The sequence below is a fragment of the Hippocampus guttulatus genome, chromosome 10 (genome assembly GCF_054856545.1).
Source record: "Hippocampus guttulatus isolate MCC_2025c chromosome 10, RoL_Hgut_1.0, whole genome shotgun sequence".
In the NCBI taxonomy this organism is placed as follows: Eukaryota; Metazoa; Chordata; class Actinopteri; order Syngnathiformes; family Syngnathidae; genus Hippocampus; species Hippocampus guttulatus.
In genome coordinates this window covers 20497580-20524558 of record NC_141270.1, presented here as the reverse complement: position 1 = coordinate 20524558, position 26979 = coordinate 20497580, and the positions used below count along the sequence as shown (strand labels likewise).

The 26979-nt window shown below is 46.3% G+C and overlaps 1 protein-coding gene and 2 long non-coding RNA genes across 5 annotated transcripts in view; 2 read left to right on the top strand and 1 right to left on the bottom strand.

The window, feature by feature from the left end:
• Nucleotides 1-10212: 10212 nt before the first annotated feature.
• pcca (propionyl-CoA carboxylase subunit alpha) overlaps nucleotides 10213-26979 on the top strand; it is a 55900-nt gene continuing 39133 nt past the window's right edge. The window contains exons 1-3 of one of the 3 annotated variants that reach the window (XM_086121440.1): nucleotides 10213-10358; nucleotides 10795-10872; nucleotides 11470-11517. In XM_086121440.1, coding sequence (XP_085977566.1) covers nucleotides 10305-10358; nucleotides 10795-10872; nucleotides 11470-11517 — 180 coding nt within the window. In that variant the 5' untranslated portion in view covers nucleotides 10213-10304. Of the gene's footprint in view, nucleotides 10359-10794; nucleotides 10873-11469; nucleotides 11518-12183; nucleotides 12236-21574; nucleotides 21744-26979 lie in introns of those variants that run through there. The other 2 variants (XM_086121441.1, XM_086121442.1) reach the window with 2 other exon arrangements.
• On the bottom strand, nucleotides 15320-22822 carry LOC147199564 (uncharacterized). The gene is made up of 3 exons (XR_015101972.1): nucleotides 22600-22822; nucleotides 19371-20056; nucleotides 15320-15481 (listed from the first exon to the last, which is right to left on the bottom strand). It is a non-coding gene; the product is annotated as an uncharacterized LOC147199564 (long non-coding RNA).
• On the top strand, nucleotides 22887-23662 carry LOC147199563 (uncharacterized). The gene is made up of 2 exons (XR_015102082.1): nucleotides 22887-23425; nucleotides 23561-23662. It is a non-coding gene; the product is annotated as an uncharacterized LOC147199563 (long non-coding RNA).

Sequence of the window (26979 nt, the reverse complement as noted above, 5' to 3'; positions counted from 1 at the left end):
TGGCAGTCAAAAGAAGCACACACGATTGACTGTAAACACGTCTTTATTCCACGACTGCCAACAAGTGGATCTCAACAATTACAAATTTGCGCCAAAGACATTCACATAATCACGCCCCCAACTGTATGCCTGCTGGGTGAGAAGCATGGTCCTAGTGTCCGCCATACAGCCCACCCCCTGAACACCCTGAAGGACAATCAAAATGACAACCTCACAGGGGTTTTATTTGCCTGCCACAACGACTACGCAGTCCGTCTCTTGGTAGCGCAGGCGAAACTAGTCGGGCAGGAGGCACAGGTGAGTCACGAGCGGGTGAACGACACTCAACACCGACACGCTGAAGTGAGGCTGGGGGCTTCGGAGGACGACCACTGCGAGGGACCGGGCCGGCAACAGCACATTGCCCGCAACCAAATGAGCTGGTTTGAGCCTATCTAATGAAACACACTCCCTTCGCCCACCCATATGAATCACAAAACTCTTATCACCGTGCTTGAGCACCCTAAATGGGCCGTCATACGGTGGTTGGAGGGGCAAGCGGTGGGCATCATGGCGCACAAAGACAAAACGGGCCGACATAAGCGAGACGGTACGAACACTTTGGGAACAAAATGGTGAACCAGTGTCGGAGTTAGGGGTCCCTCCGACAAAAAGGGGAAGGAAGGTGCGCCGGAACCTTCTGGCAGAAATTCACTGGGAACACGCAGTGGCTGACCGAGCACCAACTCAGCAGGGGCGGCATTAAGATCTTCCTTCGGAGCCGAACATACCCCGAGCAAAACCCACGGAAGGCGGTCGACCCAGTTACCGTCCGAAAGCGCAGCCCGCAGCGCAGCTTTCAGCGACCGGTGAAAACGTTTGCACAACCCGTTAGCCTGTGGGTGGTAGGCCATAGTGCGGTGTACCTGCACACCAAAGGACCCTGCCATGGCCGACCAGAGCTCAGACACAAACTGGGGGCCCCTGTCCGAGGTGACATCGGATGGTGTGCCAAAATGCGCGCCCAGGACAACAGAAAAGCACGAGCTATATCTACCGAGGTCGTGGAGGACAGGGGAACTGCTTCCGGCCACCTAGTGGTCCGATCTACCATCGTGAGTAGATGTGTGAAACCCTGCGACGGAGGGAGGGGGCCTACCAGGTCTACGTGGACGTGGTCAAATCGCCTGGCCGGAATTGGAAAAGGTTCAAGGTTTGCCCTGGTGTGCCGGTGGACTTTGGCGCGCTGACACGCCACGCATGCGTTACACGCCTCCTGACGTCCTTGTGTAATCCAGGCCAGACAAACTTGGCCCCAACCAGCTTGACTGACGCACGAACGCCAGGGTGCGAGAGGGAATGGATTGAATCAAAGATTCGGCGACGCCAATCCAACGGAACCACAGGGAGAGTACGAGTCGTAGACACATCGCAGAGGAGAGCGGGACCACCTACACGCATTATTACTCCCTCAAGTTTAAGAGCCGTACTGGCTGCCTTGAGGTTGTGGATGCCTCGGGTTGGTCGGCGGCCATTTCCGAAAAATCAACCCCGAGCTGTTATGTCTCGGACAAACCGAGTTTAGGGGGGATCCAAAAGCGTAGACGAAAACAAAGTCTCCGTAGGAAAAAATAAAGTTTAATGTACAAATCGCACCGAATAAGGAGAGAACATAAAGCGCTGGTCCACAATAAGGACCAGAAGGCAAATCAAACGAGTAACAAAAAGCGCTTGCACAAAAGGGCAAGGGAGAAAAATAAAGACCGCGACTACAAACGAAAAACAATGTATCACAAATACACGCAAGAAAGCCAAATCACAAAACAAAACCAGTACTTACTCTACCATGGGTACCGAGAAATACAAAGCGAAATCACGACAAGGTCTAAAGCCAACTAGTCAATGAACAGCGAAACAGCAATGCAATAGACAATACTCCGACAACAGGTGTACGGCGGAGGAGTCCTTAAATACTGAATCTATTAATTACAGATTGGCAGCAGGTGTGCCAGAAAGTCCGCTCATGCCACCTGCTGGCCAGACCGCAAACAGAAACGTGACACGAGCTGGACCGGACATACGACTGCGCGCGACAAACAATTAGCCACAGGGTTGCACTTACCGGCCACATGCTGAATGTCAGTTGTGAACTCAGAAATGGCCGACAAGTGCTGTTGCTGCCTAGCCGACCACGGTTCCGTAACATTTGACATTGCAAATGTAAGTGGCCTGTGATCCACAAAAGCGGTGAAAGGGCGTCCTTCAAGAAGGAAACGAAAATGGCGCGTCGCAAGATAGAGTGCCTGCAACTCTCTGTCAAAAACGCTATACTTGCGTTCGTTATCCTGCAGCTTACGACTGAAAAACGCAAGGGGCTGCCATACGTTCTCCACCAGCTGCTCAACCACCGCCCAGACAGCAATATCAGACGCATCTGTAGTTAAAGCCACTTGCGCGGTTGCAATCGGGTGGACCAGGAGGGCTGCACTTGCGAGAGCGTCCTTCGCTTGTTGAAACGCCTGTGCCCGTTGTGGAGACCACTCGATAGGATCATTAGCCTTCTTCTTTCTCAAAGTGCCGTAAAGTGGCTGCAGGAGGTGGGCTGCGCGAGGAAGGAACCGGTGATAAAAATTAATCATGCCCAAAAACTCATGCAGCGCCTTAACTGAAGCGGGGCGGGGGAAATCCCCCACCGCCTGCACTTTGGCGGGCAAGGGGATAGCGCCCCCTGCTGAAATGCGATGGCCCAAGAAATCGATCTCAGACAGACCAAATTGACATTTCATGGGTTAACGATCAGGCCGTGTGAATCAAGACGCTTGAAAACCATTGTTAAGTGTGACAGGTGTTCCTCAGGTGAAGGACTGGCCACCAGAATGTCGTCAAGATAGACGAACACAAAATCGAGGTCACGCAACACGGAGTCCATCAATCTTTGAAAGGTTTGTGCAGCCCCCTTCAGCCCAAAAGGCATGCGCAGGAATTCGAAAAGCCCGAATGGGGTTATCACTGCAGTTTTAGGCACATCATCCGCCTACACGGGCACCTGGTGATAACCACGGACCAAATCCACTTTGGAAAAAATTGTGGTGCCAGCCAAACGCGCGGAAAAATCCTGAATGTGTGGAATGGGGTAGCGGTCATGTGTGGTAACATTGTTAAGCCGACGAAAATCACCACAAGGCCACCAGGAACCGTCGCTTTTAGGCCCACGGACTGTTTGAATGCCTAACGATTCCCAAACGCTCCATTGTAGCAAACTCCCCTTTCGCAATTGCAAGTTTTGCCGCATCGAGGCGACGCGCGTGGGCAAACACCGGCGGGCCAACTGTGGGGATGAAATGCTCTACCCCGTGCTTAGTATTGGCGTCGGAAAAGGCGGGAGTCATTAGCGACGGGAAGTCTGTCAGTAAACCTTGATAAACGTCACCTGATGCCAAAAATTTGCGCGCGTTAATGGTCCGAGTCCTCCAGCCTCACACGGAAAAGTGGCGAATGACACAGCGTCAATCAACCGGCGCTTAGCGACATCAACGAGCAGTCCTGATGGAAAAAGCAAAGAGCCTTTTCGCGCCGCTTCCATGTAACACAGGGGTGTCCAAAGTCGGTCCTCAAGGGCCGCTGTCCTGCCTGTTTTAGAGCTCTCCCAGGAGCAACACACCTGATTCAAATAATCAGGATCATTCTAATGCTATTTCAGAGCTGGCTGATGAGCTGATCACCTGAATCAGGTGTATTGCAGCAGAGAGAGATGGAAAACAGGCAGGACAGTGGCCCTCCCGGCCCGGAGCTGGACATGCCTGGTGTAACCACTCCGTCCACCACTGTCGGGTCAACGCCTGGTGTCGCCTCGAGGAGGGGATCAGCCATCGCACTTTGCACGGCGAACTGTCTTGTAGCCAGCAAAACTCAATCCGCTTCTTCAGCTGGTCATACATGCCGAGTTAGCCAACACCGCGCGCACTGGGCCTGGTAGTTGGCGTAGGAAAATGCGCAGGAAAAGAAATCCACCTTCATCCGAGCCTAACAGCGACAGCATTTTGTCCATCAGATCCACTGCCGTGCCATCGCCTAGCCCGGGAAGGGAAAGGAGTCTGTCTGCTCTTTCAGAGTCCGATAAACTGAACCTTCTGAGCAGAAGCTGTTTGAGCGCGTCGTATTTCCCGCCTTGTGGAGGCGCCCGCAAGAGCTGCATCGCACGACGTGCAGTCTGCTGGTCAAGGGACACCATGACCATGTAATATTTCGGCTCATCAGTAGTGATTCCCCGTAGGTGGAAAAGCGCTTCCACATGCTGAAACCACGAAGCCGGGTCGCTCTGCCAGAACTCCGGTAGCCTTGCGGCAGAGGCGGCGGCTGCAAGTTGCGGGAGTTGGGGCGACGTGGCCGAGGAAGACACCTCTTCATCCGTTAACCGAAACATCTTCACGTCAGGGTCACCAATATTGCAGTCAAAAGGAGCACACACGATTGACTGTAAACGTCTTTATTCCACGACTGCCAACAAGTGGATCTCAACAATTACAAATTTGCGCCAAAGACATTCACATAAACATGCCCCCTACTGTATGCCTGCTGGGTGAGACGCACGGTCCTAGTGTCCACCTAATACTGGCGTGTGGCCACAGCGAGCACTTACGATGTTGTTACTCCCAGTGGTCCTCGATGTGCGTAGTCAGGGATGTTGTCTGTGTGCCCAGACATATGAAAAATTAGAAGGAACATTGCTTAGAGGGACAATTTAGAGCAGGGGTGGGCAATTATTTTCCCGGGGGGGCCAAATGAGAAGTAGAAAATATTGTGGAGGGCCAAAAGTTAGAAAAGGAAATAGAAAATAAAGATCGCACAATGTCTTTGTATGCCAGTAATAATGTAACATTCTCCTCCACCATCACACTCAGCACCGGTTCTCCTCAAGGATGTGTACTGAGCCCCCTGTTGTTCACGCTCTACACATTTGACTGCTCTCCGACTCTTATTAGCGGTCCAGTTTGCGGAAAGTTTTTAACATGATAACAATCAAACCATTCTAGGAAATGTTCATTTACTCGAGCCACAAGCATTTCACTCTGAGCATGGAAATTACCAGAATCGGACTGAGTAAGAATCGCTTCCTTGTTTTTCAAAGTCTCGTAGATTTGAGTCTTTCCGACTCCAGGCGTCTCCTGAATGTTTCATACTTTGTTACCCGCTTCGTTTAATCAGATACATATCACTTTCCCTTCCATGGTCATTACTCTCTCCCTCTTTCTTCGTCTTCCCCTCCCTCCCTGTGCTCTGTAACTTGAAGTAACTGCGCCACCTGGTGTTGAAATACCTGTCATTACAAGTCCAAACGAAATGAATGCAATCAAACCTAAATTGTGCACCAATCTACGGCGGGCCGGATTAAAAAGACCAACGGGCCGGATCCGGCCCGCGGGCCATAGTTTGCCCACCGATGATTTAGAGCGTTCCATTCACCAACCGTGCATGTTTTTGATTGTGAGATTGTCAAATTAATTTCTCTAACCCGCTAAACCCCATCAAAAAAAAAGGGTTATTTTGATTGCCCTCTCAAAATTCTTCCTATAGGCTTTAAAATGCCTCTGTTGAATTCATTACACTCGCTTGAATTTTTTTTGTAGCATTATTTTAAAAGACATTCATTTTGATACAGCAGAAAGATAAAAATAACATTTCCAAGGCTTTTTACAAAAATATCAGTGCAGAAAAAGAAACACAAAAATAATAAAACTAAAACAAATTGAAGGCAATATAATCATCGGGACTCTTCACATGGAAACAGATTATATTGTGTTGCCGTTTCCACCAAACCATGTATCCTTTCACTTCTTTTTCCAGTAGAATTAAAAATTGTAAATATTTGTTTAGCTCTTTTTTTTTTAACCATGTTAGTGACGAGCACTTATTTCTCAATTTTCTGGAGTGTATATGATATTTACCCAGTATAATTACTATATTTATCAAATTTGACAACAAAGGGGACTCGACTTTGAATAAAATAATTTGTGATTTGTTAAAGTGAGTGAGATTATCGATATATATATATATAGCCAATCAGACTTCCAAATTAGTGCGACTACTGGACATAAAATAAGATGCTCAATAGTTTCACTGTGTGTATAACACACACGGGGGGACCCATGGGGGTCCACCTCAAACCCAAATCTCATTCATAATGTCTCAGCAGCTGGATAATATAATGGCTGATCTTGAATTGCATGTCTTTACCTTTTGAAGGGATTGGCCATTTCAAATATTTTACATTAATTAATAATAACATTTCAACAAAAAGTCCGTAAGTACCACTTTCTTGAAAATACTTTTCGGGATATGGAACTATATGTATTCAGTTTGCGACAGAAAGTCTTTTATCCAATTTATTCTAAACATTCCTATTATGGATTCAAAGTCCTGTCAAGGTTCGAAACGAACCGAATTATGTTTAGGATCCCAGAAATGTACACACCAAAAACCTCCCATAAAAATCCAGCTTCTTTCATCTTAGACAGCTGGCTAAAGTAAAATCTCTCCTTTCTCATGAGCACCTTGAGACTTTGGAGTCAGCCAACCCTCCATTAAGTGTCTCCAGCTGGTCCAGAATGTTGCTCCTCGCCTCTTGGCTGGTACTCGTAAGAGGGAGCACATAACTCCTACTCTGGCATTGTCACGTTTGCGAGGCGGTGGACCCCAAAAAGCAGGCAACAGGGAGGAGCAGGGTATACCTGTACTTGACAAATTGTATTAAAACACAGAGAAAACTAAATCCTCAACAACCAAAGTCCTGAAAACAAAAAGAATCCAAAGTAACAAACAAAACCATGGCAGAATTTCAAAACTAATAGTAACAGAAACATGACCTAAACATGATCTAAACCTGACAGTAGTGATGGCCAAATGAAGCCCCATGAAGCAATGAAGCTTTGCAGCCAATTGGTTTGCACATGTAGCAAAGCTTCAAGGTGCATTATACTCTATGGCGTCATCAAGTGGTCCAGAAGGCCAATAGGTCAACAGTGTTAAGAATTCAATGGCTATTTGCCTGAGACAAAGATATGAATGTGCTTATGTTAGTAATTTAGTATGTGAACAAAATACAACAAGTGCTAAGGATAATTTGTTGTGCCACAGTGGCTGGCTTTAAACGGTTTCTTTTTTGGACAATATTTCACGAGCTTTAGAAAATATTCTTTCACAAGGCACAGATGAAGCTGGGGTGCAGAGAAATGCGAGTGCCAGTTTATATAAATTTGGGTAGGTATGGCCCAGTTTCATGGCTCTCCTTGCTCTCGTGCAAGGCTCTATAATGCCTCAACATAGGTGAGGTGTTATTGTTGTATACAAGTTCCCTTGCACACAACAGACACTTCACCTGTGAAATAACAATCGTTAGACAAAAGAACAAGCGAAAAGCTGCATTGTCACATTTATATTAATGTAGTTTTCTCCCTTACCTTATTGGAAGCAATTAAATCAAAATGTTCCCATACATGGGACGTTCGCCCTTTTCACGCAGGTTCCATCGCAAGCAACGGACAAGGCTTGAAAAAAGATTGCACTAGTTGCACTGTTGCGTACAGGTGTAACAAGTACAGCAGCCCGAAATCCACAAAATGTGAGATAACAGGCGATTGCCATTGCGTTTTGCAACCTATTTATACCATACTGTGTTTGCAATGCACGCCAAACGTCGGACCACTCACGAAACGCTGAAGCGATACAGCCGGCCGGCGAGGCATCACACGACATCATTTCTGGGTTTTGCCGAAATGAAGCGCGCTTCGATACAAGCTCCGTGGAAACGCCCCACCCATTATTCAACACAAGCTTCGGAACCTCGACCCATTTGTCCCATCACTACCTGACAGAACAAACAAACATGACAGCAGCAAAGAAACAAACACAATGACCCGACAATGAGAGGTTGTGCCGCGAGTCCTTTTAAACAATTACATAACGACATAACGACCAACAGGTGTGCAGCTGCAGGGAGAGCCCTACAGTGCTACCTGTTGGTCACAAACCGAAACATGACAGGCATCCCTTCACTGGCTCCATTTACATTTTAGAGTTCTTTTCAACATCCTATTATTTGTTTTCAAATCTTTAAATGACCTCGCGCCACCTTACCTCTCTGAGCTCATCCGCCCCTACACACCTGCCCGGGCCTCAGGTCTGCAAATCAGACATTATTAAAGGTACCAAGAACTAAACGCCTCAAAACTCACTTGTATTCTTTGGCATTTGACTCAGCATGACTCAGATTTGACCTTAGTTTTACTGTTTGGTGCCTTCGACCAACTTTGTTCCTGATTTATTGCTTTATTGTTGTACATATGTTAGTTGCTCCATGTACATCACTTTGTATGCAGCGATGGCTGTTTGAAAGTGCTCAATAAATACAGTTGAGTTGAGTTGAGTTAAAAAAAAAAATATTGACAAAAACAAAAGCGCACCGACAAAGTATGAACAGAAATCACTGGTCAATAATAACTAGGAGGAAACAACACATTAACAAAAAAGCGCTTGCAAAAGCCAAGGAAACAGTTCAACCGCCAATACCAAACGAAATGACAAGAGTCCAATTCACACGACAAAACAAAAGAAAGCTCAAATGACTAAACAAAGACTATACTTTGTTGATTTGTCTTTTAAAAATAAAACCGTATCATCCACAAATTGATTTATTCAAAAGTCATACTCTCCAAACGTAATCCCATTAATTTCTGAGTGATTAATGATCAAATATGACAATATTTAGGACATAGACTGAACATTTTGGTGATCACTCACTTGATTTTGCTCCTCTCATATTTTTACACTTCAGTCACCAATTGAATCAATTGAATCAATTTTCCCACAATTTATTGGATCCATGTTTCTTTAGTTTCGTAAATATTTCCATTGTTGCATATTGTATTTCGTTGCACTTGTTGCCACAATAGCTATATTATATGCTTGTTCATTTCAAAAGCCCTAAATTTGAGGTGAAAAAATATTTGAAGTGGCTTTTGCAATATATATATATTTTTAATTTCTAATATTTCTTTCCAATTTCCTGATCTGACTTATTACTTTGACTACCGGTAATATGACTGCCATTGTGAATTATATTTTTCATCAAACTGTGACCAGTTGTATTTCTACGGCATTTTTGCAAAAGCTACCTTTTCCACAGTTCGAGCCTTTTAGGATGACTACATTTCCGATAACTGTAATCATGTTCGGCATCGACATTAAAGAAAAAAAAAAGAAGGCACAATCCTCATACCCACACTCCACGTTTTTTCCACTAAACAATCTTGATTGAACATGTCAGATTACAAAAGCATAGAGAACAAACCAAGGAAGTTATTAACACATATGCAGTATCAGAGAGAGACAAAAGAAGAGCCAGGGGAATTTTGAAGAACAATTCTAAATAAAGAACAAAGTTACATACAAACATAAAGAACAAAAAGCTCTTAACTGGTTTATTTTTTTAAGAATCTAAAATAGTATACATTGACCCTTTCGTCTCCTCCCAAAAAATTAAGAAGAGAGGCTTTGAGTGACTACACTTGGATTTGTGGTATGGAATTTTGCTACAATAACTAATAAATTATATAAATTAATAATAAAGAATTGTTTAATGTTTTAACCATCTTTGTTGAAGAAACCAAACAGTACATGTAGTAAAGAGTAAAGTCAGAGTTAACATAACTAATAATGAATCGGATACATCTTTCCACAACTTGTTAGTACAGTGTAAAGTTGATGACGCTGGTTGATGGCGTCACATACAGTGTCCTACAGTTTTCGTACCCTCCGAATTAAACATGTGTACTCTTCTACTATGGGTATAAATGTCATAACATGAAATGTGGGAAAATTGGACGGGGCCATCGATTGAAATGACACATATAAAAATTGTATTTTTGTTGTATGTTTTCGGCACTGGAATTCCACCGAAAATCACTAGTTTCCTGTTATTTTGGTCAAATCTGCAATGAATTGTGGGTCATGTGCTTTGTCTGAGGGATTGTTGTTGCGTGCTCAATCGAACTGTAGAACAAGGTCTCAAAATGTGCCAGGGGGCGGAGCACTTTTTGAGACCCTATACAGTATACACTCGTAGCCTCGGCGGAAATGCGCAACTGAGAGGCGCGTGGGTTTGGGGATTCGGCAGAAGAAGAAGAAGAAGAAGAAGAAGAAGAAGAAGAAAAAGAAAAAGAAAAAGAAAAAGAAAAAGAAAAAGAAGAAGAAGAAGAAGAAGAAGAAGAAGAATATAATATACAAAACATAAAAAAAGCTTACAAGATATTTTTATATGTGGAGTCAATATGGCGACACGTAGTATCTTGCCACCACCAACCAGATTGCTGTTTGTTTTAAAGGTGAGAAGAGTCGTGCATGAATGGAAGGTTTGAGTTGACAAGTCATCACCTTGTAGCTAACCGGAAAACATTAAAACAGAGCGAACGTCCTTCGTGGTCGTAGACCTCGAACAGATATTCTCTTCTTTTGTCGACTTCTATGTTCGTGGTGATGAAGCGTGTCACCAAATGTACCCGAGCAGATAACGTATCATTGAACGTGCTCCCGATTATAATGCTCGATTTTAATTGACACTTTTAATTGCACACTTTTTTCTTATTACAGAAAGAACAATCATCACAACAATTATCATAATGTAGTTGCATGATGCAGTGGAGCTCTACTGCAAAATATACTAAATAATGGCTGTTTTGAAAGTCACACATGAATAAAAGGCAGAGTGTTTGATAAATGTCAATAATTCCTGAATTGACCAAAAGGTGTGGTGTTTTGCAGCATGCCCCCTTCCAGTCCGGATGGTGTGCTATTAACAGCAAGGCTCAGTATTCCACCGCCCCTAATCTGAATGAAAAGGTAAAATATATATATATATATATATATTTTTTTTTTAAATCTTCAACTCTTGTCTGCTTTTGACTACGTAGTGATTCTAAGGATCCTATTGTTAAATAGAATTGTACCCTAGTTCATTTGTGGTGTAATCCTTGCCACTGAAGGATATTTGTCAAAATTACTGCTTTGTATATTTGAAAATATCTCATAAATCTTAGGAAGCTTATATATTTTTTGCTCGAAAAATGGCCTGCCACCTATCTTGGATTTTTATTGTGGCTTGTGGGTATAGAGGTGAATGTATTGTTTTGTTTGTTTGGTATCAGGATGAATAAAGACAAATTCTAGAAGAGGCAGGGAGGCAAGACGTCATTGTCATTTGCTTTCTATATTTTTTGTGAATAAAATCTTTGATATCAGTTTAAGGCCATGTTGCCAGGCTGTATGTAATACATTGAGCCTTTATTTTCGCCTCCCGCCCCTGCTCATCATTGAATACCTGTTTTTTTTTGTTTTTGTTTTTTGTGAAGTGTGGTACGTTGTATTAGTTATCTCACTAATCACTGAAAAAAAGACAGATTTTTTTTACAACTTAATTGTTTTCATTTCCTTCCACAGACATTTGACAAGATTCTAATAGCAAACAGAGGGGAGATTGCTTGTAGGGTAAGACTGCATGGACTACTTCCAAAAATCTAATTCACCTTTAACTCATTGAATACCACCCCTTTTCACTGGAGCAACCCCCCCAATCCCTCACATTTTACTGAATTTTGACTGATTTGCAAGGCCCACAGAATTTTCTGTTCTATGGCTATATATACATGCAACCTGTCAAAAGAAAGGCGAGACTCTCGTCTTTCGGCAGAAAAAAAAGTTTGTTTCTATCTTTCTCCGTTCGTTGGCAATCAGCATTAGAAAACTGCTAAATTTTATGGAAAAGGCCGATTTTCTGCAGAAATCCAGAGAAAATGAGCTTATTGTAAAAGCATGCATTTTACACTATTTTTTGCTTTTGTGACAGCTCAAATACCTCAATAATGTGTTCCTCCTACAAAAGAACATTACAAATAATGTTTTTGTAGCAAAATAATTTATTTGCACACAACAAAACTATTGAACTATGAACAAAAGTGCAAATGGAACAATGAACGAAAGTGCAGCTGTGGAGAGGATGGTTTTTGGCTTCCCTCCAGTTTGTCACCACATCGATTCATCCCACCACGTCCAGATGCACGACCTATAAATTATAGAAACATAAAAAGTTGCAAATATATCTTGCTGCAGAGTGAGGTACAATAATTTTATTTACCTTTCTTTCCACCACCAAAGCGAGGAGTCGTCATCTTTTGGCTTCTGGTTGGACAATCCGTAATTTATAGAAGTATGTACAATTACCACACTTTTATTTTTCTATTTTTTTATTGTTGCTTACCACTTACATTTCAACATCTCTCACACACACATACATGCTCGCACACTGCTATTTACACCATTCATTCCACGTTGCTCAGCATCCAATTTGAAATGAAATGGAATATGAATTTAACACTAGTAGTTTTAGCAGAGCTGAGCGGACCAAATGGGTCCTGTTTTTTTTGTTTGTTTGTTTTTTGAAAACCTATGGCGACATGCAAGTCAGCGCATTTACGCGCATATTTTCATCCACATCTACGAGACGCATCAACCGTACATAAATGATGAGTGTTACTGGCAACTTCATAGTATAGCGGGGAATGTCGCGGTACATAAAAGTGACTGAGGAGGCATAAGAAGTGATGAAGTTTTGAACGGGAACTTGCAAGCTAGTTAGCAGTTACCTCCTCGTTCCAGCGGCTCTGGCGAGGACTCTCAGCTGCTTTCCGTTATGTCCGAAGGCACATATTCGTCCGACATCGGGATCCAAAGGGCTCTCCAATTCATAGTTTTCGCCGTCGTCTTTACGAGACGATTCCAACGAATCGCTGACGTGTGCCCGGCGTCGGCCATGCGAAGCAATGCAGCCTCTTTGCCGGCATCGCTGGAAGTCGCCGGGGAGACGATTTGTGGGCGACGTGGGGAATCGGGAGGCACAAAATGCTCTGCCAAGCGATGATCGCTGACGTGGAGCAAGTTCATCTTCATCAGATGAACTCGAAACTCGGCCTGAGCTCTGCGGGCCACGTGCAGCACGCCATGTTTGCGTAGGCTGACGTTCGTTTGACGGGTGCTGCTTTCGATTACGTGACCGAAGCGTCATCTTCTCTTCCACACAAATAACCATCTCCTTTGTTGTTTTGTTTCGAGGATGCTTTTCTACCGAAAAAAACAATCCTTTTTAGTTAGTTGTTTCCTTTTCTGCATCGTTGCTAGTTGCTAATGTTCCAATCCACTATCCACATACGCCCCTCGTCCACTATACGCCCTTTCTACTACTTCTGCGGCGTAATCCTGGTGGATTTTTGCACCACTGCCACCCGATGGCCATTTTTTTTGCTATTTAACATTGCCGTCAAGCCTAATCCTTTGGTGAGAAGTTGCATCAGACTCTCTTGCACCCTCCCCCATGAAAAAACGTGATTGACGTATTAATACGTCATGGGGAGGGAGCGGCTATGCGCTAATTGACGTATTTATACGTCAAAGGGTGTAAATGAGTTAAGGGGCTTTATAAAAATGGCAAATAAGAGTGGGGAAATAAGGCATCCCTCTCGACACCCCCTTTCTAAACTGAAAGAATTGCTAAAGCTCCATTTGGCCTTACTTTGGCTCTACTTACTTTGGTCACCCTTTTGCAATGGGAGGCGTGGACCCAGGTCACGCTCTCATTCTCATATACATCAACACAATGGGCAGGCATTTGGGCCAGACCTGTGTCTTCACATTTGAGGAGCTTGGCTTTGATTATGCCGTTTTCGCGTTCAACAGCACCTCCAGATTGAGAATGGTAGCTTCAATGTGTTCTGAGGTCAAATTTCCATTTTTCTACCAATTGTTGGAGGAAGGTTTTCCTGGGATTCCCCATCGGGGAATGATTTCCGTGAGGAGGGCCTTGGTCACCCTGCTGGTGGATGCATGTTTAGCTAAATGCTTCAACCCATTTGGAAAACATGTCTACCTTGACGAGGCAGTACTTTTTACCCTCATTTGGAGTCAGCTCAATAAAATCCATCATGACGTGTTGGAATGGTCTGATGAGTGGCAGATGTGCAGCTTAGTGTGTGAGTGGTGTGGGTCTTCCAGAGTTGTTTTGGGCACAGATTAAGCATTTTTTTGTAAAAACCCGTGGCAAAGACGGAGAACCCTTTGGTGAACCACTGAGCGTTGACTGCCGCACACATCCTTCCTTTTGACACATGGTCCAATTTTTGTGACAACTTGCCGTAGAAGAGATGGAGGGCACGTGGAAGGCAGGGATTACCCTCTGGGCTGTACCAAACACCCGAGTGGATTTGGGCACCAGAGGCGGCACTCATCCGGTGTGGAGAGACTCATGAGATCGGAGAGGGAGACAGGGAACCAGAAAGATTCGGGACCGCTGCGCCTCGCCATACAAGTGTAAGGGTCGTTGGAAGGCATTCAGAGACGATGAAAAAAAGAGCACCACATGAAGCCTGAGTGGGGACCCAATCGGTGGCGTCACACACCTTTTGACAAAAGGTCCCACATTCTGCCACTGTCTGTTCCAGGGTTTAGCCAAAGGAACTCGGGGAACAGTGTCGGATGGTATTTGGAAATAGGGGCTCTGTTGTGGGTCAACACGACATGTCCTGCGGCAAAGTTGTCATTGTAATAAAGAGTCGTCACTGCAATGTGGTTGTTGCGGTGAGAGAAAAAATTGTCTTGCTAAGATCCATCAGGTCCCATCTTGATGTGTGCAGTCACATGAATTCTTTCAGTATCCATGCAGTCAGTGTTGGGTGATATTAACGCTGCGCGAGATATTGCAAGTGACTTGCAAATGAGAGACAAGCCACCAGTTGTAAACATAAAGTGGCAGTTCATATCGTCCTTGGACTATTGTATCACCTGATCGAAAAATTTCGAGACCTGTGGATTTTGAATGAATGACAATGCCTAATTGAATCATTAAATCTCGGCCCAGCAGATTGACTGGACAGTGAAACGATCTAAGAAAAGAATGTTTCAAACACTGATGGAGCTCAACATGACAATGGTACCAAAAAACTTTACAAAACGGACTCACCAGCTGCACTGATGGAATGTATGGACTGACCGCTCATTTTAGAGGGAGCGGATAAATCTTTGGATTGAATGACTGAACATGTAACATAGGAGTCTACTAAAAAAGACAAAGGAGTTCCTGCCACCAAGCATGTCACAGTCGGAAGTCGTTGGTAAGCTGTTGTTTCACACTGGGTATATCCAGGGGCGGTTCTGGATCAATTTCACTGAGGGGGCCGGGCTGGGGCTAGGGGTTTTGATGGGGGGGCACATTCAACTCAGGGCTAAAAAGACAGATTCGAAATCTTATTTGACTTTTTATTTCTTCAGACTTTGAAATTGTAGTCATAACATTACAGTGATGAGAAAAAAACAGTATTAGGAGGGCTAAAATGTCTGCAAGCGTAACAATACGCCGTGTCCATCTGTTGAGAATATTCAAGCCAGGGGATGATATGGTACCAGCCTGCCGGGGACAAAAATTGCAAATACACTGAAGCTAGATGTTTTACATGCATATAATTATCCAAATTTTAAAAGGCAATGTCTTATATATTCCATCCATCCATCCATCATCTACCGCTTATCCGGGGCCGGGTCGCGGGGGCAACAGCTTTAGCAGGGAAGCCCAGACTTCCCTCTCTCTAGCTACTTCTTCCAGCTCTCCCCGGGGGATCCCGAGACGTTCCCAGGCCAGCTGGGTGACATAGTCTCTCCAGCGTGTCCTGGGTCTTCCTCGGGGTCTCCTCCCGGTGGGACATGCCCGGAACACCTCACCAGGGAGGCGCTCAGGGGGCATCCGAATCAGATGCCCAAGCCACCTCATCTGGCTCCTCTCGATGTGGAGGAGAAGCGGCTCGACTCTGAGCCCCTCCCGGATGACCGAGCTTCTCACCTTATCTCTAAGGGAGAGCCCGGACACCCTGCGGGGAAAACTCATTTCGGCCGCTTGTATCCGGGATCTCGTTCTTTCGGTCACGACCCATAGCTCGTGACCATAGATGAGGGTTGGAACGTAGATCGACCGGTAAATTGAGAGCTTCGCCCTTTGGCTCAGCTCCTTCTTCACCACGACAGACCGATACAACGTCCGCATCACAGCAGACGCTGCACCGATCCGCCTGTCGATCTCCCGCTCCCTCCTGCCCCCACTCGTGAACAAGACCCCAAGATACTTGAACTCCTCCACTTGGGGCAAGATCTCCTCCCCGACCCGGAGGGGACACTCCACCCTTTTCCGACTGAGGACCATGGTTTCAGATTTGGAGGTGCTGATCTTCATCCCAACCGCTTCACACTCGGCCGCGAAATGCTCCAGTGAGAGTTGGAGAGCCCCGTTTGAAGGAGCCAACAGCACCACATCATCTGCAAAAAGCAGGGATGCAATACTGAGGCCCCCAAAACGGATCCCCTCAACGCTTCGGCTGCGCCTAGAAATTCTGTCCATAAAGGTTATGAACAGAATCGGCGACAAAGGGCAGCCTTGGCGGAGTCCTACCCCCACTGGAAACGATTCCGACTTACTGCCGGCAATGCGAACCAAACTCTGACATCGGTGGTATAGTGACCGAACAGCCCGTATCAGGGGGTTCGGTACCCCATACCCACGAAGCACCCCCCACAGAACTCCCCGAGGGACACGGTCAAACGCCTTCTCCAAGTCCACAAAACACATGTAGACTGGTTGGGTGAATTCCCACATACCCTCGAGGACCCTGCTAAGGGTGTAGAGCTGGTCCACTGTTCCACGGCCGGGACGAAAACCACACTGCTCCTCCTCAATCTGAGGCTCGACTTCCTGACGGACCCTCCTCTCCAGCACCCCTGAATAGACCTTACCAGGGAGGCTGAGGAGTGTGATCCCTCTGTAGTTGGAACACACCCTCCGGTCCCCCTTTTTAAAAAGAGGGACTACCACCCCGGTCTGCCAATCCAGAGGCACTATCCCTGTTGACCACGCGATGTTGCAGAGGCGTGTCAACCAGGACAGCCCCACAGCATCCAGAGCCTTGAGGAACTCCGGGCGGATCTCATCCACCCCCGGGGCCTTGCCACCGAGGAGCTTTTTAACCACATCGGTGACTTCAACCACAGAGATAGGAGAGCCCACCTCAGAGTCCCCAGGCTCTGCTTCCTCCAAGGAAGGCGTGTTGGTGGAGTTGAGGAGGTCTTCGAAGTACTCTGCCCACCGATTCACAACGTCCCGAGTCGAAGTCAGCAGCGCCCCATCCCCACTGTACACAGTGTTAGTGGTGCACTGCTTCCCCCTCCTGAGACGTCGGATGGTGGACCAGAATTTCCTCGAAGCCGCCCGGAAGTCGGCTTCCATGGCCTCACCGAACTCTTCCCACGCTCGGGTTTTTGCCTCGGCGACCACCGAAGCTGCGTTCCGCTTGGCCAGTCGATACCCGTCAGCTGCCTCTGGGGTCCCACAGGCCATAAAGGCTCGATAGGACTCCTTCTTCAGCTTGACGGCATCCCTTACTGCTGGTGTCCACCAGCGAGTACGGGGGTTGCCGCCACGACAGGCACCAACCACCTTACGGCCACAACTCAGATTGGCCGCCTCAACAATAGAGGCACGGAACATGGTCCACTCGGGCTCAATGTCCCCCGCCTCCCCCGGAACATGGGAAAAGCTCTGTCGGAGGTGGGAGTTGAAACTCCTTCTGACAGGGGATTCCGCCAGACGCTCCCAACAAACCCTCACAATACGTTTGGGTCTGCCAGGACGGACTGGCATCTTCCCCCACCAGCGGAGCCTACTCACCACCAGGTGGTGATCAGTTGACAGCTCCGCCCCTCTCTTCACCCGAGTGTCCAGAACATGCGGCCGCAAATCCGATGATACAACTACAAAGTCGATCATCGAACTGCGGCCTAGGGTGTCCTGGTGCCAAGTGCACATATGGACACCCTTATGTTTGAACAAGGTGTTCGTTATGGACAATCCGTGGCGAGCACAGAAGTCCAATAACAAAACACCACTCGAGTTCTGATCGGGGGGGCCGTTCCTCCCAATCACGCCCCTCCAGGTCTCACTGTCATTGCCCACGTGAGCATTGAAGTCCCCCAGCAGAACAAGGGAGTCCCCAGCAGGAGTACTCTCCAGCACACCCTCCAAGGACTCCAAAAAGGGTGGGTATGCTGAGCTGCTGTTTGGTGCATATGCACAAACAACAGTCAGGACCCGTCCACCCACCCGAAGGCGGAGGGAGGCAACCCTCTCGTCTACCGGTGTGAACCCCAATGTACAGGCACTGAGCCGGGGGGCAATGAGTATGCCCACACCTGCTCTGCGCCTCTCACCTTGAGCAACTCCAGAGTGGAAGAGAGTCCAACCCCTCTCGAGAGAACTGGTACCAGAACCCAGGCTGTGTGTGGAGGCAAGTCCGACTATATCCAGTCGGAAATTCTCTGCCTCACACACCAGCTCGGGCTCCTTCCCTGCCAGAGAGGTGACATTCCATGTCCCAAGAGCTAGCTTCTGCAGCCGAGGATCGGACCGCCAGGGTCCCCGCCTTTGGCTGCCGCCCAGCTCACATTGCACCCGACCCCTTTGGCCCCTCTCATGGGTGGTGAGCCCATGGGAAGGGGGACCCACGATGCCTCTTCGGGCTGTGCCCGGCCGGGCCCCATGGGTGTAGGCCCGGCCACCAGGCGCTTGCCAACGAGCCCCACCTCCAGGCCTGGCTCCAGAGGGGGGCCCCGGTGACCCGCGTCCGGGCAAGGGAAACCTTGGTCCATATATTTTGTTCTTCATAAGGGGTCTTTGAGCCGTGCTTTGTCTGGCCCCTCACCTAGAACCTGTTTGCCATGGGTGACCCTGCCAGGGGCATAAAGCCCCAGACAACTTAGCTCCTAGGATCATTGGGACACACAAACCCCTCCACCACGGTAAGGTGACGACTCACGGAGGGTCTTATATATTGATCCTGTTAAATAAAAATTAAAATAAAAAGGGAGACTAAAAAAGTTACACACACACACGCACACACACACACGCACACACACTCACGCACACGCACACGCACATGCACACACACGCAAACGCGCGCGCGCACACACACACACACACACACGCGCACACACGCAAAAGCACTCGTGTCGTGGTAATTTCCTTCTCTGCGGACTGCTTCTCATTTTCCCGCTCATTTTTAAATGGCGCAGCGCACTATAAAGGGTCCGACTAGAATGTTAAATCACACACTTTGGTTCCACCTTTCGCGTCGGCGACTCGGCACGACTGCGTAATCTGCGCTCGGAGCAGGGGCTACAGGGGGGGCCAGAATCGGTGCTACAGGGGCACTGGCCCCCGCTGGCCCCCCCCCAGAACCGCCACTGGGTATATCTACCTGTTGGGGTGGATGTTGAAACCTCCAACTCGCGTATCTTATCCTGTACTAAAGGAAGCAGTGAATCAGTAGCAAGTGGCTCTTCTTTGCAATGAGCTTGTGATGTTGTGTGCGTGAGTTGTTGTCTGCATTGGACCCCGCGGTGGGCTTTGGTGTCCCAGAGTTGGATCGTCAGTCGGGCAAAGGTTGTCAGGACTAAACCCTCCTTGTGGGCGTTGATCGACGGGATTGTGATAACACCCATGATTTTATGCTCCAATATTGGCGACGTGGGTGGGAACACTGGTTAGATCAATGACTTGGCTGCCCATTGTTGTAGCGGACATCATTTTTACTGTCTCTGGGGTATGGAGGATTACGACCCCGGAACGGTTGATGTGGTCGGTTATGCGGCCCACCAGAGGGCGCTGAAGGAGGAGGGACCACTGCTGCATGTCCTCCTTGATGACGATGGGGCGATGCAGGTGCGGGATAGATCAACTTTCATCTGGAAGTTGTCAGTGAGGACATTGAAGATTGACACCAGATATTTCTGGTAATACTTTTTCTGGTTTTTCCAATTTTTCCCATTTTAACTTCTTTTATGAAGCTATTTTTGCAATAGTTTTCCCTCTCAAAACTGCCTTGCTGGTGGGTCCCATGAGCAAGTCATTGAGGAGGAAGCATTTTTCAGAGCTCCTGCACATCTGAAATGATTTTCAAACAAAAACAACCAAATATAAATAACTGATCCGGTACTTGCCTCAGCGAACATAATGAGACGAGTGACCTAACCATAAGCTAAATGGCCAAAAACCTTCAGAAACAATACTGCGGTCATGGTAACAACTCGTGGCCTTCTAGAAACATCCACCGTACGCCGAGTGAGGCTCAACGCAGCACTCCTTCACGATAATAATTTTATTTCTTTAATTTTAAAAGATTTGAGGATGTATCTTACACTCGAGACAAACCCTCTGATGTTATGGGATTGTGCCAAACCTTATTTGAGAGGCGAAATTATTTCATTTACTGTATGTCTGCGAGGAAAAAAACTGAGGGAAACTACACAGAGAGAATTAGAAGATAAAATCGAATGGTTCGAGCAGGAACATAAGCAATCAGCATAAATCAGGATTAATGATTTAAGGCCAGTCGATCTCGGTCGGCAGGTAGTCCATGGACTGGCCCCAAGTCGACTGCAAGGGGTGTAGGGCGAAATGGTGGGCGGTGTGTGTGTGTGCGTGTGCGTGCGTGCGTGCGCACGCATGTTATTAATATTACCGTATTTTCACGACTATAAGGCGCCATTAAAAGTCTTAAATTTTCTCCAAAATGGACAGGACGCCTTATAATGCGGAGCGTCTAGTCTAGTGTAAGCGCCGAGTTCCAAAGCCTGACTGAGAGCACTCCTGGCCGACATGCTGTTTATACAGAGAAAAGGCGGACGTGAGTGACGACAGGCATGCGGAAGTCCGCCTTTGAGTGAAGGGTGGGCGTGTAAGAGGACGCTAAAGGCACGTCCCTAGCAGGTACCAGTCGCCAATGAGTGAAGGGTGGGCGTATAAGAGGACGTGAAAGGCACGTCCCTAGCAGGTACCAGTCGCCAATGAGTGAAGGGTGGGCATGTAAGAGGACGCGAAAGGCACGCCCTTAGCAGGTAGCAGTCGCGTGAGTACATTGTAAAATGGCTAAATAAAGTACAACCGAACTCAGTTTTGCTTCCGTTGCCTTTTTAAAAACGTGTTTTTAGCGTGTGTCCGTATGTCTTAGCTGCTATCGTATGCTTTAAGCTAACATACCTGGTATGTTTTAGCGTGCATGCATGCTTCCGTATGCTTCAAGCTAACGTGTTTTTAGCGTGCGTGCATGCATGCCGTATGTTTAAGCTGGCGTATGTTTTACCATGCCTGGCTGTGCCCAATAATACAGTGCGTTTTGTGTATGTGTCAAATACACAAATAGCAACCGTTACTGAGACTGCGCCCAACAATACGGTGTGCCGAATGATCGTGAAAATACGGTATATATTTTTGTGTTAGTGTACACTGCATTCAAAGCATCCTATGAGTTTCACTTTCACAAAAAAGGATAAAATATAAAATAAAATAAAAAAGCAGGTGGTGGATGACCTGGCTCACCAGAAGTTGTTAGCGGTCAGCAGTCTGCAATTGCAGCTAGCGATCAAAGCTGTTGAGATGTATCTATTTTTTGTTTATTCTCAGTCAAAGTTTGTTTGATCTGCAATTCACCGATGGCACTGGCAAAGAATGGGAATCTGGAGCGCCAGGAGAAGCATTTTAAAACGGTACATGTGAGCTACGATAGTGATGTTTCTGCATTTAACATGCTGCAAAAGCGCATCCCTGCCTCCGTGTCAGGTCTCCCACTAAGGTAGGCAGTCATTTCCTTTTCTCAAACTCACAAACTCTTGTATCTACTTTATTTTTCTGTATCTTTCATGATCAGGGCCCGTTATAGCTGTTGCTCATCATGGCCTGTGTGTGTGTGCGTGTGTGTGTGTGTGTTTGTTGGGGAGTATGCGTGTATGTGCGTCGGATCGTGGGAGATTGGCTGCTTGAAAATACATCTTGGGTCAAAAAAATGTAGGGCAACCTTGATTTAAGGGCACCCCACAAGCACATGAACAGCCTCTTGTCTGACAAGACTGGGGGAACCTTAAGATTTACAAATCAGAAATACTATGAGGATGGAAATACGGCAAGTAAATTATTAACATTCAGGCTGAGAAAGCACTGATCTATGAATATTGTGCAGAAGATAAACTCACAAACGAATATGGCCACAAAACCAAACAAAAATAGTTGGGGCCTTTGCAGAACTCTATGAATCCTTGTACAAGAACACTGACACATGCTGCAATGATATAGAACTCTCACATTACTTAAAGCATATAAAACTAACCGAGCAAACGAAAATCAACAGGCTAGGAATTACATAAGCCAATTGGAGAATCTGAAATCAAGCAGGCGATATCCATGCTCTGAACTGGTAAGAGCCCAGACACACACGGTTTTAAGAAGCAAAAGATGGTCTCAAATATCTCAGCATCGCTATCTCTCTCTCTCTATTTAGCTAGCTAGCTAACTGGCTATCAACAAAAAACAATTTAATATAAAAGTGAGCATACTCGATAAAAACATACATTTTTATAAGTAACCCAAATGTTTTTCAATGCAACTGTTTAATATCCGGTTGTCCAACAATGTCAATTCTAGTGTCACCTTACCAGACTTGAAACGATTTCAGTTGTTCGCTCGCCTTTATGTATCCAGCTTTTTTTGAAACTTTCCCATGGTGCCTCCAGCTGCTCTCTCCTCCTTTTGGAGACCGGGACTTGTGCGACATCAGGTTCTTAATTCTGTCTGCCCAGCTCGTCGGAGGTTTGTAGAGAGCCACGGAAAGGCCTCTCCTCACCATGTTAGTAGTCGCTTCCTGTGCTGAGTTGTAAAGGCACGTCTCTCTCTCTCTCTCTCTCTCTCTCTCTCTCTCTCTCTCTCTCTCTCAGAATCTTCTCATTCTCTTTAAATACATGTTCCACAAATATCATTGATGCAGAGTTGCTCTCAGCCCCCATGTATTCTTTTTCTTTTTTTGTCCAGTCTGACTTGTCTCCTCTTGATCTGGAATCTTGTCTTCCAATTTAGCTCTCGCTTTAATAGCTCCAATGTAGCTTTTTTTTAGCGCACCACTGTAATCTTGATGATGATGTTTTTTGAGGCTTGTATTGGTCTTCAGACTGGCGACGGCTATATTTATTACACTTATAAAGGGAAAGCAGTATTGTCAGTTTACATGTTAATCACAGCATTTATCGTGTTGCAAAAGTTTTTAAAAAATGCAAAAGCACACGCATACACCACCTGACACACACATACCTGTCAACTCATACGGTTTAGCCATAGTTCATACGGATTTTGTGGTGAATCTTACGTATATGGCCGTATCGCACAAATCATACAGATTCTGAAAATTTCCGTCTCCCCCCCCTAACGGGTAGTTCCGTTTGCTTTTGCCCAGAATGGTACTAGTCTACTCGAATGCTTTCATTTCCGGTAACTTTCCAGTAAATCACGTGGTTCCTAGTTGAAAACGTGGTTCCTAGTTGGTTCCTAGTTGAAACCTGAGTGCTGAATGGCTATTTTCTTCTGTGTTTTCAATATTTGGAGTTGGTGAAAAAAGTAACGCAGGAATACAACTCTGAACACAGTAATGCCACTAAGTAGAATGATGATTAGACATTAACCAGACATTGTATTATGGAGATCTACAATAAATATCATTGAAAATTTCGTGGGGTTTTTTCTGCTGTTATTTTGACATATAAAATGCTTTGGTATGTTATAAGGATTTTTTGCTCTTTATAAGGATTTTTTTGGTAGTTTATACAGGTTGGCGCTCTGAAAAGTTGACAGGTATGCACACACTCATGCACATGCACACAATTTCCCCTGAATTTACAATTACGAAACAATAGGTACGTTAGAGCACACTGACGTCTTACAGCATCAGTTACACAATTTTAAATGACTATTATGCCCATTTTCCTAACATTTGCCAACATCTGCAGAACACACTACAAAAAGCTATGACATGTCAGTGTCATGAGAACGTATTAGCCTCGTTCCTGTTTTCTGTATTCTTTGCATATTCATCAGGTTTCAGTTCAGCAAACCGATTTGATTACAGAGAGAACCCAAGGAAATAAAAACTGCAGTTTCTAAATGACAATTTAATTATTAAGGTGTAGCAAACAGAGGCAGTATATATGTATTGGTGTGTGTTTTATATGTACATAATATACCGTATATTCCACACGAAAAGACGCACTGGATTATGAGGCGCACCTTCAATGAATGGCTATTTTGTTGAATGAATGAATTGAATTGCCTTTTTATTGTCATTACACGTTCGTGCAACAAAATATCACTTAACAGGCACGCTCTGCACAAGAAACAAACAATGGCGAACATGGGATACAGTGCAAAGGGCCTGTCGGTACTCGCTGTGTGCACAGCGCCCCGAGATCTTAGTTCAGAAAGTAAACCACTAGGGAGGGAGAGGGAAAAAAAACACGCTCGAACTATCTTCTTCTGAGGATAATTTGAGTCCAGGAGAAAAAAAGACCCCAGCACGTAAACAAGCATATGACAGTTACAACAAGTCACAAGACATAACATGTAATAAGGGGGCGGATGGATGGGAAGGGGTGGGAGCGCGATGCGGTCCGTCCGACCAGCTGCTCAGTCCATTCGAGCGCTCCGCAGATCAGTTCACGTCGCGGGGAAAAAACAGGAACAATAAAGGCGTTGATACAAGGGTGTGTATGCGCGTGTGATTGTCTGATTGTGTGTGCGTGTCAGGCCGCAGCTGCTTCGTCAAGGTCTCCTCATGGAGACAGTCCTGGCTTATCAGTCTATGGCCGAGAAGGAGGGGGTGATGGGAGGGCACTAGCTTCCATGCGTACTATCTTCCAGGGGAAAGGTCCAGATAGCAGATGTTTTGGGAACAGGCTGCCAACAATTCCAGACAGCCTTGAGTCCGTGGCCTGTGTTTCTTCAATGGCGTCGATCAGCCAAATCCGTAGTTCTTTTCTGAGCACGGATTCCAACTTCTCCAAGTTGTTGTCCATCTTGCAATGACGCTCCAAAACCACATCCATTTCTCGGTTGAGCTCAGTCACCGCTTGGGTCTGAGTGTTGGACATCCGACCCATGCCATCCATAAAGACCGGCAGCTTCTTCACTTCCAATAAAGCCGCTCCCGTCGATTGAATTTTGCGATAGATCAGGAAACCGCTAACACCAAACAGCAGCATACCTGCTATCAGAAGGCCGACAATGTAGATGTCTTCCACATCCTCAACGGACAGTATTGACAGGCACACCATCCTCCAGGGATCTAGGATGTACCCAGCAGCACATGTCCCCGAGGGGCAAGTAGGCTCCCCACTGCCTGCTCTTCTCGTCGAGAAAATTTTGTCGATGGCATTGAGAGACCAGCCAACCAATTCCATGGTTTGTTTTTAGGATGAAAATACAGAAGGAGGCTAGGATAGTCAGACAAGGACAGCACATAGACTGAGTGGCGAGCAAGGAAGGGTGAGGGGAGGACAGGAGCAGAGCAAAAAAGCGTCCGCCTTCGTCGAGAGCCAAGCAGAGAAAAAAAAAATGTAATCTAATCTAATGCGGCGCCTCCAAGTGAGCTATAATCTTGATGCACCAAAGATCTTGCATCGGAGCCATACAGACTGTGTGTTCAGTTAATTCAGTTTTTTTTCACGGCCCTCTGAATAGGGATCGTCGGCCAGCATGGAAGGATCACTCTTTCTGTACTTTTTAGATACATTTATTGGGACACTTTGCAGCAGAAGTAGATGTAGTAGTAGATGAAATGGAAGTAGTTGCAGTAGCAGTAGCAGAAGCAGTAGCAGAAGCAGGTAATAACCATTGGGCCATGCCGACGACGAAGCGAGTGTATTCACAAACGTAACATAATGCGATCCTGTTTTTTATACGTCACGCGAACGGTCACCTGTCAGTGGCAGCCCCGCCCCTCTTAAAGTGCCAGGTTAATCCAACACCTCCCACTTAAGTTCCCGATGTCCCATCCAGGGAATTTACACCAATACGTAATCAAAGACCCCATTCAGTTACAATAGTGAAAAGCTCAGAAACATTACAATAGTTCGTCAGGTTGGCTGCCTGAAACAGTAGAGTTTGAAACTCACCCCAGGTGAGATAGTCTGTTGCTCCTTTCAAACTCGTGAGGGCTCTTTTTATCAATTTCACGGCAGCTTCTGCTGCTCCATTTCGGTGGGGCGCATCAGCAGGGTGGAAGCTCCACACCCAGTCCGTCCCGTTCTTGGAAGCGATGTCCTCAACTGATGACGCCTGAACACAGCGTATGTGGTTTTGGAGCTCATTCAGGGCGGGTTTCGCCCCGATTAAATTTGTCCCTTTGTCAGACCATAGCTTGCGTGGATGGCCCCTCAGAGCAACAAAGCGTGAGTAGGCTAGCAGAAAACTTTCTGAAGATTGGTCATCGCATACATCAGCATGGACTGCCCTTGAAGCCATGCAGCAGAAGACGATGCCCCAGACTTTCTTCCTTACTCTCCCTTTGACTGCGTCTTTGACTTCATAGGGGCCAAATAGATCCAAGGTTGTATACTCAAAAGGGCCTGCCCTTTGTGTGCGCTCCAACGGGAGGTCACTCATCACTTGCTGGCATACTCTTGCTCTTTGCTTTCGGCAGTGGATGCAGTCATTTAACACTCTTCTGACGACTCGACGGCCTTGTATTATCCAGGCTCTTTTCCGAGTGCGTAGGAGAGTTGCTGCGACCCCCTCATGGTTCTTCTCATGAGCCTCTAGGGCCAGCAGTGTGGCCAGTCTTGTATGCATAGGGACCAGAGGAATAGCAATTTTGCCTTCGTTCCAGGAGTCCTGTCCCCCCATCTGTCCGGACCACGAGTCGGTCAAGTGTTGAGTCCCGTATTTCAGCTCCATCCTGGGCTTCAAGGACAAGGCATCGGAAGGCTTCTGCTCTCTCCATAGCTGTAAGACTGGGTTTGGGATTCCTATTGACTGTGGTCTGGTGGTTACCT